The sequence below is a fragment of the Diadema antillarum genome, unplaced genomic scaffold (genome assembly GCF_040938485.1).
Source record: "Diadema antillarum isolate AM-2024a unplaced genomic scaffold, OU_Dant_1.0 seq00000773_RagTag, whole genome shotgun sequence".
Taxonomy (NCBI): Eukaryota; Metazoa; Echinodermata; class Echinoidea; order Diadematoida; family Diadematidae; genus Diadema; species Diadema antillarum.
Window position 1 is genome coordinate 391,195 of NW_027271662.1, and position 16,941 is coordinate 408,135.

A 16,941-nucleotide genomic window follows, 5' to 3' on the forward strand; every position below is an offset into this window, starting at 1 on the left:
GCGCGTTTTTTTTTTTTTTAGACGGCACAGATTGGGGACCCTAACCCTAACCCTAACCCTTGACCCTAGCCCTAACCCTAACCATCAAACCCTATGATTACCCTAACCCTAACCCTAACCCTACACCTAACCCTAACCCTAACCCTAACCCTAAACCCTAACCCTAACCCAACGTGTTTCCCATAGGTTTAATACGCGCCATGCCCCAATCTGTGCCGTCAAAAAAAAAAAAAAAAACAAAACAAAAAAAAAAAAAAAACGCTGCCCGGGCGGTATTTTTCCGGTAAGCACTATTTGGGCGCCTGTCTCGCTTCATCATGAATATTCATCAGGCAGTAAGATACTGTACTAGTAAATGGCAGAGCGCTGGATACGTGCCATAGAATGTAAAAACGTATCGCCGGGAAATATGAAAATCTCGAAAAATTGCATCAACAGGAATGTTAAAACGTCTCGCCGGAGATGGAAAAATGTTTAGTTTTGCCGGGAAATGTAAAAACGCTGCCGGGAAATGTAAAAATCATGTATTTCCACGGTATTACGGATACATGTAGGTGATGAATATTCATGATGAAGCGGCACGGGTGCCCAAATAGTGCTTACCTATTTTCCCCCCAATAAGCCAGTTCGGAGTTCCACTCTGCGCATGAGCAGAAAAAAGGTCATTCGGACCAACAGGCACGTTGGTTTTTAAAGTCACTGGGATACGCGTCTGTGATATATTATTATGTATAATGATTATTCATGTAATCCTTATAAATGCTGCTTGCCAGCACATCCACCTGACAGCAAAAGGTAGGCCTATTTGGCAATATCGATAGAAAGAGGTTGTTCTTACATTCAATGTAAGATAATGAAATGGATGCTTTCCCAAGTGTTAATTGACGGATCTGGCCATCTGGTCTATGCGAGTTCATTTTTTGTTTAAGCAGGATTGGTGAATACCATAAATCGTTGCGTAAAGCTTATGCATTATGTCGCTCTGAAAACGAGTGAAGAGCCCCTTAACCGACTGAGAAAAAAAGAAAGGTCATTCGGACCAATGTGCCATGAGCGAACTCCGAACTGGCTTATTATCATTAACAGTAAACCGCCCTCTGTAGCTCAATGTCAGAAAGGGCTCGTAGATCGTAGAGTCAACCCCACGATAAAATACTTTATATTCCACATAAAATAAGAATGTTGCAATAGGATTGGTCCAGAGCTGATCACGTGATGAAGCGTAGTTTTGCCCATCACATCACCTGAGAAGAAAAGGTTCGTTACACTCTACGTTGATAGTCCCTTTTGTTTCGCTGATCTCCACACAGTCCACACAGTCCTAACGCAAGATGAGTACGCGCGAAATAAAAGTGCGTTGCACTGTGGACTATCATGTGACCTCGGTCATTTGATAGTACCGGCAGTGCAACGCACTTTCACTTCGGTGCCGCGCGGTGCATGCGCACAGCAAAGTCATCGTTTTGTCATCTACGCGCACACGTAGTCTAAGCCCTAAGGACAAAGACAGCTAAAACGATTTCAGAATGTGGAATAAAATGGGAATTTCTAGGACCCTAGATGACACGTGAAATATTTCGCGTCGCGACGCGAAGCAAAAAAGGCGCGAAAATCACCAGCGTGGTATAGTTTTTACCATTTTCCCTAGGGAGAATAGTCATACGCGTATTTGTATGGTAGAATTATGTTTTGTTGTTTACAGTGCTCTCGACCAATCAGAGGATGAGAAGCAATTTGTGAGGGATATAACAGCAAATAATCAACTTTTAGTTTCAGGCAATGAGACAAACTATCACTTCCTCGGCGATCTTAATGTGTACGCTATCTTTCCTCAGCTGCGCTTCGGAAAGATTATCTACATCCAGATCGCCTCGGAAGTGATAGTTTGTCCCATCACCTTCACCAACGTTAATTATTTGCTTATTTTTGTGGGATGTCGCGATTTTGTGGGGTGTCGCGCGATCCCTTTGCCAACGATTCGTACGCCGCGCGCCGGGTGCGATAGGCTTATGCGGTTATTAAACACGAGAGGGCGACATAAAAAGAATACTAGTAATGATAGGCTAGGACACGCACACACAGAAAAAAAAGAGAGAGAGAGGGAGAGAGATCAGTGGTACATGTAAGTACTATGATGAATCGCGAGCGCGCGGGCGATCGATCGTGAGCAAGCAGCACAGCTAGCGGAGCTGCCGCGCCCGCATGCAGCCAGCCGCGCTGCATGCTGACGATCGAGCGATCGAGAATAGAGGAGAGAGCTCGCTCGCTAGTTTCATCAAGATGGCGGACTACGGAAACGAGGTAACGCTTTCGGACGGACGATCCATTAGCAGTCTCAGGGTAGTCGACCTGAAGCAGGAGTTGAAAAAGTATGGGCTGTCTATTGCAGGGAGCAAGAGTCAACTGATTGAGCGTCTTAAAGCTGTAAGACAACTCTTCCATAACCAGTCTTTGACATTCTTGTATGGTAGCATGAGGGGCGAGTGTGAATTTCTCAGAATTGACGTTGAATGAGGGTACCTTGCAGTCCTTGGACGTTGGTACGCTTCCCCTTGCTTGCTTGTAACGACTGCACCGAACTGCTCAGCTTCGAAGTAGCGGGGCGGCAATACATTGGCCACGCCAGGCCCAGGGCCTCTGCCCACGCCAGGCCGTTCTGCCGCTAAAGGCGAAAAGGCTGAAGATGATTGTAACTACAAATAATCACATCTCTGTTCACATTCCTACTAATCAGCTGCTAATAATACTTAATAGTCTAGCTGACTGCAACCTTCCAGTCGACATACAGTCGCAGCCGTAACGGTTACATGCGTAGGGTCGCGGTAGTGAACTCATTCGTCGTATAGAACTCTAGTCATTCATTGTTTCTCGTGGGCTGGGGCCTTGCCCTGGGGCCTGTCTTATAAAGACTTGTGATAGAAATTAATCACAAGTTTTTTGAGAGCTGCAATGTAAGTTGTGATTGATTTGGGGACTTGTGATTGATTTGAAGGCTTTATAAGACGGGGCCCTGGGCTTACCACTTTTTACCAGGGCCCAGGCATTGATACCAAACTAAGGTCATATCATAACTTCAGCCACAACCCAATTCAGACATCATCATCATGTGTAGGGCCTAATAACGTACATGTAGTTAGAAATTAGAGTTCTAACTAAAAATGCAGGGCTGCCAACATTGGAAACTAGATTGTCTAACTGTTAACTCTTAGTTGAGAGTGAGACTCCCATAATTTACGCGATAGACTGTATAGGCCAATGCTGTAACTAACAGTTAATTTAGGACAGGAGTCAAAATGAGTGAGATCAATAGAAATGCATGCAAATGAAATAGTTTTTAGAGTGAGAAAGGACCAAAATGAGTGAGTCTCTCTCATCAGTGAGTGAGAGTTTGCAGCCCTGAAAATGGAAACCTACAATGTAGCTAGCTAGGCATACCCACATATTGTTATTGTTGACAAGTTGTTGATGATGTTGTGGCTAAATCGTATTGGTACCATGTAGTTTTGGGTAAACTGGGCCTAGCGGATAAACTCAGCCCCCAGCGCACGCATTACAACTACTAGTAGTTAACGCGCGCGCATTACAACTACTACTAGCTCTAGTAGAGTAGTAATTGTAATGCGCGCGCTGGGGACCGAGTTTACCCGCTAGGCCCAGTTTACCCATATAAGGGTGGGATCTCACGGAGCACGCGAACGATTTGCGAAGGACGCGAATGGCAAAATCCAGCATTCGTATTTTAGTCTGCAAAAGATCGCCAAACGAACGTGAGGGTTCGGAAGCGTTGTCAATTGTTCGCGAGTGTCGTTTTTACTTCGGCGAGAATTTCAAAGTTTGAAATTTTTAGCGAACCTTTTCCGCACACTTGGTCGTGATTTGCTTGTGAATTGTTCTCGAAAGTGTCTTTAAAGCCTCAACATATGCGCAAGATTTTAGCAAGACACGCGCGATGTTCGCAAACTGTTCGTGAAACCGCAAACAGACTCCGAAACTTTGGAATATGTCTCACGCATGTTACGCAAAATTAAAGTTTTTCCGATCATTTTACGACGTAATCGCAAACTGTTCGCGTACCTTTTGAGACATTCTCGCGAATGTTTAGCGCACGTTTGGGGGATGTATGACCTATACGTTTTTTACAAATAAAAATCGTAGCATACATCTAAACATCAAACAATTATTAGCAACTACATAGTAACAAAAGAAATTAGACACTAGCAAAGAGAAAGAACTGTTTGATTATACAAAAAAAAATCGCAGAATACACTTAAAATTAATCTAAAGTATGTAAAATTTCATTTGAACTATAGAGATTATGTGTTGGAGGAACTGAAAAAAAAAATCAAATGCTTCACTAGTGGAGATAGGTCCTAGGGAAAAAAATGTAGGCAAGCACACGATAGAAAAATGAGAGAAAAAGAGAGGAGTAATAGAGGAACGAAAAAAAATCAACTCAAGACAGCTTCCACCTCTCCTTGGGTACATTTTCTCCCATGATTATTGAAAATTTTTCGTTGTTCGCATTTCCGTCACGTGTTCTTCGTGTACGTAACATGCTGTACTTTAGCAATGATACACACAACATTCGCACATACATCGTGGAAACTTTGCACAAATTGCGCAAGAATAGTTTTCGGCTTCATTGTCGGAACACATTCGGAGAAAAACTTTTCCGAATGTTGGATTTTGTCATTCGCGTCCTGCGCAAATCGTTCGCGTGCTCCGAGAAATCCCACCCTAACTATGGTACAGTGTAAGCTATAGTACATTGTCGTGATTGTACACAGCATTTCGCACAGCGTCTGGTCAGGCTTAATAACTATGCACAGCCCAGTTGCTGTACAACTAAAAACACAATACGGGCTGTACCACTACCGCGATGATGCATAACAACAAAGCGAACATGGCGAACGGTGACATTACAATTTACAACTTATCGAAAACAAAGATTAGACTGTAGACATATGCAGCGTGTGCGAACGGTACTTCGTCTTTCACTGATGGCCACTTTGAATAATCGGGACATACTGTTCTCACACGCTGCATATAATCCTCGGGTGGTATTCCGAAATCCTTCGTAGGAAGAAATTTCTTCCTAAGTCAGGATTTTTTCCCAAGTGGTATTCTGAAAATCTTCCTAAGTTTCTTCCTAAGTATGTTCCTAATTTTTTTCCTAAACTTAGGAAGAAACTTTGTAGGAAGAAACTTAGGAAAGGGGCAGGAGTATGTAAATTCCTGACTTAGGAAGAAGCTGATATTCTAGAATGCACTTAGGAAAGACATTTAAGAAGATTAGTATTGAGGAAAGCTCCACCCCTGTCCTATAAAGTACGTTGTTAAGAATAGCAAGCTGCAGACATCATGATAGGTGCGCTTGTCATTCACTGCGCGCACATGTACTTTGATGCGTGGAATGAGTGTGAGAAAGGGGACATGCGGCGCACTCGTGTATTTGACCCTACATGTACGTCATAGTAATACGCGATTGTCATTTGTTGGTTCCTTATGATACGGCATTTCGTATTGGCTTAAGAAAAGACGTGGGCTGGGATAAGGATGCCTAGACCGCTAATTTGAAATTAAGAAGTGCCTAAGAAGAAATTTCAAAATACCAGTTCTGTCTTTCCTAGGCACTTCCTAAGTTTCTGACTTAGGAAGAAACTTAGGAAGAAACTTAGGAAGATTTTCAGAATACCACCCCTCGTCTTTGGTAAGTTGTAAATTGTGTATGTCAATATTGATGACATAGACATGAAGTGTAATTTAATGGAAATTGTCTTTAATGAGTTTTAGGTGACAAAAGTAATGTCAAGTATCAAAACACAACGGGATCTGCATGTGCGCTTTTTGTTTGCATTGTTGTTGTGCACCATCCTACCTGTAGTACATTTGTAGTACAGCCCTGTCACGTTTATACAGCGACTGGGCTGTGTACAATAGTTAGGTCGGGCTAGGCGTGGTGATGAAGTATTATTGTTGTGATCATTACTGATCATAGATTGTTGAATGGTATGCAGCCAGAATAATAATAAAGAAGAAAGTGTAAAATTGGGGTTTTTTTTAGTTTTGTACATACACTTGTTCACTGGAGAGTGGATCAAATCACTGGACACTTTTTTTTTTCATGGCTGTAATTTAAATTCTGTACTCAACGGATTAATTTTTGGCCAAAAAATACTACTAGTTATTCACAAAGTCCTGAAAATTACAAATCCAGCAAAATTATGAAAACTATTCACTGTCATTTTTGGAAATAGACTTTAAATGTACACTGTACCCCTCTCCCAAAGTTGTCTTTTAGCGCGGTGTAAAATGGCATTATAATTCCGGACACAATTTTCTTAATGGAATAATCAACATCTTTCACATCTTGTCCTTGTACCAGAATCCCAATTCATATGCATGATTCGCCGCACACATTCTTACTGAGCAAAGACAACGAAAAAAAATTGGCATGTGAGGCTGAAATTTTGTATTTTACTTTTTTTTTATGTCCAAGGTAAAAATGATGAAAATTTTGAACAGTTAATGTGATAAGGTCTTGTCATAAATTGACATGCTATGTTTTTCTACATTTGTAAGTCTGAGGTAAAATGTGAACTTCATAGCATTTTTACATACATTTTTGTGTCACATTTCGTGCGATTTCGATCCACACAATGCTCTGTGAGGCTAGTCTGTAGTCCCGCATGTACATACTGAATGTCATTAGTACGCAAAAATGTGCATGTCCAGAATTACCATGCTATCTGATAATACCACACGACACCTGTACCATAAAGCAGCTCTGTATATATGCTGTACATCTGTCACTACTAGTTTAGCTTTCTCATAGTAACCTAGAGATCTAGAAGAACTAAACTTTATAATTAGGTCCTTAAACCTACAATGTATATCTACAGTGTAGAAGTAGAGATGTCCAGCTCATTCTTTCCCTTGTTCTACTTGAATCTCCCCAGTTCCACTTTTTAAGTAGAATCTACCACATTGTATGTACTAGAGCTAGTGTACATGTACTTGTACATCAACATGTAATTAGATCTATTGACCAAAAGATCGGTCTGTATTATAGTATATGGTCGTGGGGGATATATGTTCCACAGAGACTGTGTCTGGCTTCACGGAATGAGCCAATAACGTAATAAAACATAAAAGACTCCTCTGGACAGACGGATTTTTCTGTCTAATGTAATAAGATCTGTAGGATGAGCATGACGATTTATACTGCTTTGTCATAACTTTGTTTTCATATTTTTGTTTTCATATCTCAGCCGATTTTCATCAAATAAATGTTGAATTCCTCACATCATAGAATTGTTTTTGTAATGACAACACACTCACATGTTGTATAGTGTATAGCAGCGCAAACAGTACAAACCTCAGTTGAGGCAGTGCTTCTGAGTACCAACTGAAATTTGAATTTTAAAGTGAATATTTGTTTTCACAGTAGTGTGCATGATGGCTTAGTTTTCATATATTCTGTGATCCATCCATCCCCCTCCCCCCCCCCCCCCCCACACACACAAACGATCATATTCAAGCTTCATGTGTGCATGTTCAAATTCGACATACAGTGTCAGGCCTCGAAATAGGATATTGGAGGGGCAAGGCCATTTAGAAAAGGGCACTTTTTCCAAGAGGCCAGGGCACTTGGGTCAGTCAGAGGGGCACTAAGGCCACATTCGAAAGGGCATGTTGGGTGTTTATACGTGATGTGAATGCCCCATAGAGCTGTATGCTATCGACCGTGCTGCTACACTCCAGCAGCGCACGCACGCATAAGATTTCTCCGCAGCAGACAACGTTAGGCAGTAGGCCATACGCAATACGATGTACAGCTGTAGGTTCTGTAAAGACAGTACGTTCTCAACGCACACGCCGCGCTCGCTTTGGAGCACTTCAGGCGCCATTTTGCTTTGAGCATGCGGCGCGCGCGGGTCAGGCGGGCAGGCATGAATGCAGAGCGAGAGAGATGGCAATGCTCGCAGCCGTCCGACAGGCCTGGCATTTTGTAGCATGGCTTGCGACCACTTGCTCCGGTTCGCCGCTGCCTAGCTAGTAAACTCTATGGCCGCTGCGCTGCGGAGGCAGTCGGGACGGTAAAAGCCGGTCGGGTGTAGACACATGTACGTAGGCCTACACGTCGTCTCGTATCTCGGAAAGATACTTTGAGTTTGAATCAGATATATTGGGACGCGAGTGAACTGAAAATATGATATTTGAGTAGACTTTGAGAAAGGGCATATTATACGTCATAAATAATAACTTTCATTCTAAAAGGGGCACCACTGCCACAAGAAAAAGGGCACATTTTTTTTTGGCCGTAACTTTGATCAAGGAAAGAAAGGCATTGCGGCCAACGAGAGGGGCACCGACGGCCATGGCCGTCGGTGGCCGTCGGTTAATTTGAGGCCTGCAGTGTATGTACAAACAAACTTCAGAAATTATCGTCATAACTTAAACAAGCGCATGCGATGCCATTACAATATTAAAATGTTCTGTACACTCTGATCATGAGGAAAACATGGTCTAGGTTTTGCTTTAACGGGCATTGAAACAATTGATCATGCTGCCAAGACTGCTGATGATCTTCAGGGGTTGCTATTTATGTAAGTTACATTTTGTATGTGTACATACTGTACATGGGTTGTGTAGTCGATGATCTACTCCATGTAATTTTCTTTCTGGTACATTTACAAAATAATGTAGCATAACCTTTGTCCTTTTTTCCGCTGTTTCTCTGACACTGAGAGTTCACATGAAGCATCTACAATGTATATTGTAGAGTTAAGCACCTCGGTGCATATTCTGCTTCTCTTCTTCTTCTTCTTCTTCTTCTTCTTCTTCTTCTTCTTCTTCTTCTTCTTCTTCTTCTTCTTCTGGTTAAGTCTGCCTCCTTCAATAAGCTGAAGATTCTTGCAGATTCTCTATTGCTGCCCAACTGTATTGCATTGTGTCTCCATCTTTTCTTGATTTTTTTCTTTTGCAGCAAATTGAGCTTGAGGAGATGAAGCAGGCACCCGTTTGTGAAGGGGGACCAAACCAAGGTGTAAGTATTTCAACCAAAAAGTTTATCACAGATTATGCTTAATGCATGCTTGTAGATTCCAGTCAAGGTATAATAGAGGCATATCCCCTATACACATGTGGATTGTCCAGTATGTACACACTCATCCAGTAGATTATGAATTGGTATTGTTTGTATACAGTACTGTACTGTACTCTTGGAGATGATGCTGAGCTTTAGAGCATTAGTTATCTAACTTTTCAATATCCCATAGTTATGAAATAATTGTATGTGTACCAGTATGTCCCTAAGGTGATTTAAAATTGAAGATGGTAGAATACAATGTACAGAGGATGGATTGCCATCACATACCCTGTACATAGCAAAGTGGTTACTCACCTTAGTAGTTGGAAATGTTCAATTGTACATTCAGAATGCCTCTATTGAGGTACAACCTTTCAACACACTTGGCGTGAGTCACGCCATTGTACAAGTGTATCTCAGTGGCAAGAATTGTACCTGAATGAGTGTATTATTGGGGTCACTTTCAAAATTCATATGGAACAATAGCCCCTTTCTTACTGCTTAATATTGCTTTGATATCTCAACACCAATCTTTGCACTTTATAGTCTGCTACCTTGAAACTGTTCCATTGAGAAGATTTGTTCACATAAACTGTACATACTAATACACTTTCTTCTTTTAGCATGAGGTGCTTGTTTGCATTTTATTGCGTGATGCATGCCCTTCATGTTAGAGGCAATGTCTTATATATTTAGCCTCTGAGGGAAATTATGGAGCATACAATTACATTGTTAAAGTATTTGTGTTCATTACTTTCAAGTAATTGTTTAAATGCAAAGTGGTACTTACAATTTATATATATATTTAAAGATATATCCTTTTTGCTGTATTTTCCATTGCCTGGTTTCTTGTTACTTCTGTAGATCGTGGATGATGAGTCTGTGGCATCAAATTCCTTCATCCAACAATACCTGAAGCAGCAGCAAGAACTCCTGAAACAGCGTCATGGTGAGTCCATAGTTGAGATGTTTTGTCTTTTGCATGTTACTTACAGTGTACGTATACTTACAAAGTCTGTACCTTGTACATACATGTATGAAAGGTGTATTCTCCTTTAAGCTGTACAGTACAGGATTATGTGCTACTGTACCATACTGTGCACTGGCAGGACATGTCACATAACAAAGGTTGAAAAGAATACAGTCACAAGAGCAGGCTTCACTCATATACCTCTTCCTGATGCGATGTAATTATTTCAAACTGCATGAAGGACAGACACTATTGCTTATGTACAGCTGTACATCATAAAATATAAAAGCATGGTACAAGTATGTATGTACAGAGAGCTGTGTACACACTGCAAAGTGTTCTGGTTTTCCAAGCAATCATTGGTATTAAACTTACAGTTTCCTGGGCTAGTCATGCATTTTATTTTCTCAGTTTTGTTGAAAGTCGGTCTCTGTGTGTAGACTCGGGCAGATGAAACATGAAGAGCAGATTCAGAATATCTAGTGGGATGGCTTCCCCTTGAGATGAAGTCAAATCAATTTTGCTCAATTGTTTGCCTTTCATTGAGGTCCTTGTGAGGCAAACCAAACTTGTTATATGAACAATGCATATGGGTAATTCCATGAAGTTGGGGCAGTGTCCATGTAGCGTCGTGATATTTGAAAAATACATTTCAGCATAACTCAATATTAATTATGCTATTGTTTGTAGGCTTTACATTTGCATTGAGGCCACACATTTTCCTGGAAATTTTGTGCCATTCAGACTCAATTTTGATGAAGTTATTAAACAATATGTAACGGTGTCCTGTAGCATCATGACGTGTCCATGTAGCATCGTGAAATTTTAACATTTGGTCCTAAGAGACAAATTATGGCAATTAGCTTGACCAAAATTTGATGCAATATGCATATTTACTAGATTAGTCTGATAGCTAAATATCTCAAATTTCCTGTACACGGTTTTAATTTTGAAAGAAAATTACATAATGTATCACGATGCTACGCGGTGTCCTTTTTGTTACATTTGGTGGACACCGTGTAGCATAGTGACACATTGTGTAATTTTCTTGTAAAAGTAAAACTGTAGAAAATAGAGTTAAGATATTTAGCTATCTGACTAATCTAGTAATTATGCATATTATATCAAGCTAATTGCATTAATTTGTCTTTTAGGACCAGATTTTAACTATCACGATGCTACATGGACACGTCACGATGCTACAGGACACCGTTACATTTTTTTAAAATAACTTCATCAAAATTGAGTCTGAATGGCACAAAATTTCCAGGAAAATGTATGGTCTCAATACAAATGTAAAGCCTATAAAGAATATATGTATAGCATAATTAGTATTGAGTTATGCTAAAATGTAACACTTTGTGCCCCAACTTCACGGAATTACCCATATACTGTAAAGGTGGTTTCTTTCGGGTACAGATACTTTCGCGGTTTCCACCGATGCCGACTTTTTCGCGTGTGTTTAAATTCGCGGTCGGCAAAAACTGTTTTATTTTGCACATATGTAAACCCAAACTATAATCCAGTTATTCTTTTATTTATTAAATAGAAATTAGAATTAAAGGCAGGCTTACCTGAAATCCTGTCTCTCGAGTACTTCATAACATGCTTGTAACTACACACATTGCGTGGTATCGCTGTGTGTGTGTTGAGCGTCAATACACTCAATGCGCGGAATCTCCGTGTGTTCATGTGCGCAATAGCGTTGTAACAAGCGGCGAGTTCAAAACATTTTCGTGTGATGTTAAATTAGTGGTTCAACCTCAAAGCACGAAAAGCACGAAAATAAAACTACTTTGAAAGAAACCACTTTCACAGTAGTGTGTACATGTATGCATATCAGGGCTTGCATCTACTTTTTTTCTTTATTGGCCAGTTCAGGCCACTATTTTACAAATCTGTAAATATCTTAAATTTTGGTGGCCTCCAAAAGATATGTGGTGGCCCAAACAAAAGCACACCTAACAATGTATGTTGAATCTGAGCTGTCTGATTGGGTCTCCAAAAGATTAAGCTTCTTTGAAATTTGGTAGCCCGACATCAATTTTTCGTAACCTAGGCCACCGGGCTGCTGCTTATGTCAAGCCTTACACATGTTTTGTTAATAGTCATGTTTTGTATTAGCCAAGTTTGGTAAACTTTTCATTGATTAGTTGCCCCTTTCCTTTAATTTGTGTGTGTGTGTGTGTGTGTGTGTGTGTGTGTGTATGTGTGATGTAGTATTCATGTAGATTCATTTTTGTTTTCCTGTAATGATTTGGGTTTTTTATCTCTCATTTTGTTGCAATTATATAGAAATAATGTCTTAAGGTCAATGTTATTTTGTGTTGTATCTTGCATGTGTGCCGTGTGACAGCTCGGGAAGTTCCAACAGAAGACAGTGTCATACCTGAAGGTCTCACCAACCAGGTGGAGGAGCTGAATCAATCCTTGAGCCATAGCCAGTCAGAGGAGGCAGAGAAAGTTGATGACGAGAGAGAGGAGAAGAACGGGGAGGACCAGCCGGGTAAAGAAGCCAAGCCAGTGGCTGAGGAACATTCCTCTGGATCGAGGATGTCCAGGAGGTCCAGAAGGCAGAGTGCCCAGCAAGAAGTGAAGGAAGACAGAAATGCAGAAGTGGAGCAAGAGAGAAAGAGAAGTCACCGGAAACGGCTGAAGAGCAGAGACTCGGAGCAAGGAAACGATGATGGGATGTCACAGGACAGAAGAATGGCAGATGAAAAGAATGAGGACATGAAAGTGACGGATGGCCTGGATGAAGAGACCAAACCAACCAGTGAACAGGACAAGGACAGCAAGCAGCCTGAGAAACCAGCTGAAACGGATAGTCCCACCAACAATGATGTCACTGCTGTAGCAAGTACAGAGCAAGAAAAGGAAAGCTATGAAGGAGAGGCACCAAGTGTTGCACATGCAGAAGATGCTCATGAAGACAGCTGTGAAGAGGAAATAGAAAAATCTGTCGAAGAGACGAGCAATAGTGGAAGCAGAGCAGAATGTGAAGTGGAATCTCAGCCCGTAAGACAAGGAGAGGTTGAACAAAAAAGGGAAGTGTCAAGAGCAGAAGAGCCCAGTGAAGAGAAGACGGATGCAGATCAATCAACAGTTGCTGTCCCTTCCCAGAAGGAGCAAAAGTCGGAGTTAGCGACTGATGGAAGGTCAGAGACTGGGCATGAAATTTGTGATGAACAGGCAAAGTCCATGCCAAAAGAACAGGGTGAGCAGATCAGTGATGTTGTAAAAGAGGGACATAGTGAGGACAAGAAGATGGATACTGCTCCTCCCGTGTCTGAACCTGCACACAGAGAGCAGAGATCAGAAACAAATGTACAGATGGAGACTGGTGGAAACCAAGAGCCAGAGGTCGAGCCAGGGGTCGAAAGTCGTGATGGGAATGTCCGGGATCTGCGAGATGTCGCAGGGGACAACTCGGATCAGAAAGAGAAGAAAGAGTCGGCACCGCAGCAGCACCAAGAGAGCAACAGCCAAAGGAGGGTGAAGCTGAATCGATCTGGCGACCTGAGCAGAGCCAGAGGCAGAGAAGTAGAGAAGCCGGACTGGAAATCAGAAGAGACTGGAGGAACGGTGGCTGAGAACGTGGAAGGACTGGAGAAGGCAAAGGAGGAATCCGGCAGTGATGCCCTTGTGGAGAGAGGCTCAGACAGCAGTGTTTCTCCAAGGAAGCGACCAGCCTGGGAAAAAGAAGAAGATGCCATCAACGATGAATCTGATGTGTCATCAAAGCGGAGGAAGACAGAAGTAGTTGGAGGAGATGACGTCAAGCCTGAGCAAATCCCTTTGTAAGTCACTTCTTCTCTTCTTAAGTCAAAGAATTAACTAAAATGTGTGCACAGAGTTAGTATCAACTGTTATGCTTCTCCCAATATTAGTCTTTGTAATAGCATATTGGTGTTGTATTTGACCCCAGATAGCATAGTATCAATACTATTGTGTGCTATTCAGACTAATGCAGCATCTAGAAGTATTCTAGCTATCCCATTGGCTGAATGCTAATCATGTGATATTCAGTCAAAAGCACTATTGCACACTCATTGTTGAACATGCGATTTTCGGTCAATTAGTTTTGGATATTGTCACCCATTTACATTTATAGTTGCTTATAGTTTTTGCACCTCTGCATGCCTCTGACATCACTGCATGATACTTTTGTCGTGCATGCTCAGGTGCAAGCGCGCCCTCAGTCACTCATTTTACTGAAAGAACTTCAACCTATCGCTTGTGTGTATGATTGTGTTACAGTACTAAACCATTCACCTTTCATAAAAAGTACACATGTACAATATTTAGTTGCCAAATTTCTGTTCTATATTCAAGAATTGGTGTGGACCACACTCATTCACATCTATCAGGTGTTGTATAAAACAAATACAGTGGTCTTTACTAGTGCAATGAAGCAGGATATCACAGGTGGTAAAAAATGAGGCACACTATTATACACACTATACCATTGCATTCTGGGCTTTTCACTGTTTCTATAATATTGACATGACTCCGCATGGAACTTCACATGGAAAAAGAAAAAGGGTGTATTTACAAATAGTACATTATACATTACCTTTGCTTTTAATGCATTGTGCTCACGTGTCTCTCTACAACTTCAATAGAAGAATGATTATTGTGCTACAGCGTACATAAGAAATTGATGTCATTTGTCACCCTATGCATTTATTAGATCACGAATGCTGATCTATGATTTTTAATAAACATGTTGGAAAAACAAAGCCAATGGGATTCGACCTTGTCATCCTATTGCTTTCTGGACAGTGACACTACTGTGCCACTGGGCTATCCCCGGTTGCTGGCAGTGACACAGTGAACTTGGAACAAATATCCAGGCTCTGAAATTCTTACATTGTTTATGTATTTAAAAAGTCCAAGGCGGACAAGGCTTGTTGAGTGATAGTATATCTTCTTTCATCTGCATTAATATTCTCTTATTGTCTGTTAGTGGGTCTCGTCTGCCCAGGATTATTTAACATACAATTGTACAATGTAATACTGTTGTTCAAGTGTACTACTGTTATAAATTCTTGTGAGCTTTTCTGTACTAGAGGAGCTCCCTCCCCCAAAGCCTCGTTTTAACAGAACAACAACATCAGGAGAACAAAATTCCTCATCTCGGGCAATGATATCACAAGAGGGAGTTATGGGTACCATTTTAACAGACGCACACCCATATATGAAGGGGATGTGTCCGCTGATGCGACTTCCCCGCCCACCAGCCAGCGCCATGTGTCTGTAAACAAAACATGGGTACCATCACTGATCTCAACTACATAGAGATCAGTGGTTACAATTCATGCACCTGATCAGCACGTGCTGTGTCAATCATTGTCTGTCTGCAATGTTGCACATGCTTGTTGAGTGTATCAAAGAAATGTTTAATACCACAATTGCATTCTAACAGAAGGGTTACCTGGGTAATGACAGGGTAATGTCACGGTAAGAATTAGGCAAAAGTTACCGCAACTATGTGAGTAACATTTTGCGGGGACCACTTTAACTGGCAGGGTTTTTAAAAAAGTTATCCGGAAGCTGCCCAAATGTTATCACGGTAGCAAGGCTCTGTTTAAATGGGGCTTCAGAAAAGAATCGTCTATGTCCCCAGTATTACTTCTCTTTTTCCGCTCCATGGAGGCAGACCACAATCGGAGTATAGCAGATTCGATAAAGCAGACTCCCTTGGCCAATAGCAGCATTCGTCGATACACAGAGACAACGGTTCCAAAGGAGATAGAGTTATAAGATGCAGTCCCTGATCTCATTCAAAAACAAAGGAAACCCATACAAGCTGCACACTTCGCAATACCCCAGTGACGATTTTGCATATTGCTGGTATAGACACCATGCACTGAGAGGCTCTGGTTTAGATTATGGATTCCACGGTGGCAGGAATAAGACTATTTTACGATGGGTGCAGCCCCTGAGAAAATACCACTTGTGCAATTTCTGTTGCAGATGTGAGCATAACAAATTCAGAGACTCCAACCCCAAGCACCTTCTGATCGGGAGATTCTCCCGCCTGAAACCCCTATCAAACGGGAGACTCCAACTTGATGTGCGCAAGCGCACATCATGAGCGCAAAGCGCGAAATTCCTTGCGGCCGGGGTCCAGGGCCCCTGGAAGCTTGGTTCTAGATGCTCTCTCGTGCTATCTAAGACTTATTTTTCAACAAACAATGATATTAAAGTAAGAAATCATTTCAAGGGGGAGACACAGAGCCAGGGCGAGAGAAATTAAATCTCAAGTGGGAGAACGGGAGATTTTGCAAAAATGGGCTTTTGGCGGGAGATCTCCCGTCGAAAACGGGAGAGTTGGACTTCAGAATCTACTTAATTCTAGGTGCTCTTTCCATTGGTGACATAGGCTTGTCTCAAAAACGTTTTGTTTTTTAGATATTTCTGATCCTTTTTCTATCTTAAGATAGAGATAAATGATCGGTGCTATCGGTGATGTCTTACATGGCAAAAACGGGCTATCTTTGAGTTAGACCATTTTACCGTAAAACATCAGTGACCGTGCCATCTAACTCGTAGTTAGCCGATTTCAACACGTTTGTAACAACTTGACCGACCCCACGGTCGTCACGTGTCTTCAGTTAGACTGATTAAGTTAGCCGATTTTCAAGCCGCGCGGCTGTCACGCGCGCACGCACGCAGGGCGTCTGGGATCGGCTCCCATCATATCAGTACACATATCAGTGGCTTGACCTAAGTCTGCAGACTCTAATTCGGGTTTAATCTAAACCCGAAATATACTTTGTTTGACTAAACCTCGCTAGCAGAATACAAATTAAACGTCAGGTCTACCTAAACCATAGGTGAGTCTGAAATGGGTTTAAACTTTGGTGTACAGTAG

At 41.6% G+C, this 16,941-nt stretch overlaps 1 protein-coding gene across 1 annotated transcript in view; it reads left to right on the forward strand.

The window, feature by feature from the left end:
- Positions 1–2,270: 2,270 nt before the first annotated feature.
- LOC139738910 (uncharacterized) overlaps positions 2,271–16,941 on the forward strand; it is a 39,067-nt gene continuing 24,396 nt past the window's right edge. Inside the window, exons 1-4 of the mRNA XM_071649538.1 lie at positions 2,271–2,424; positions 8,990–9,049; positions 9,956–10,040; positions 12,418–13,861. Coding sequence (XP_071505639.1) covers positions 2,281–2,424; positions 8,990–9,049; positions 9,956–10,040; positions 12,418–13,861 — 1,733 coding nt within the window. The 5' untranslated portion in view covers positions 2,271–2,280. The remainder of the gene's footprint in view (positions 2,425–8,989; positions 9,050–9,955; positions 10,041–12,417; positions 13,862–16,941) is intronic.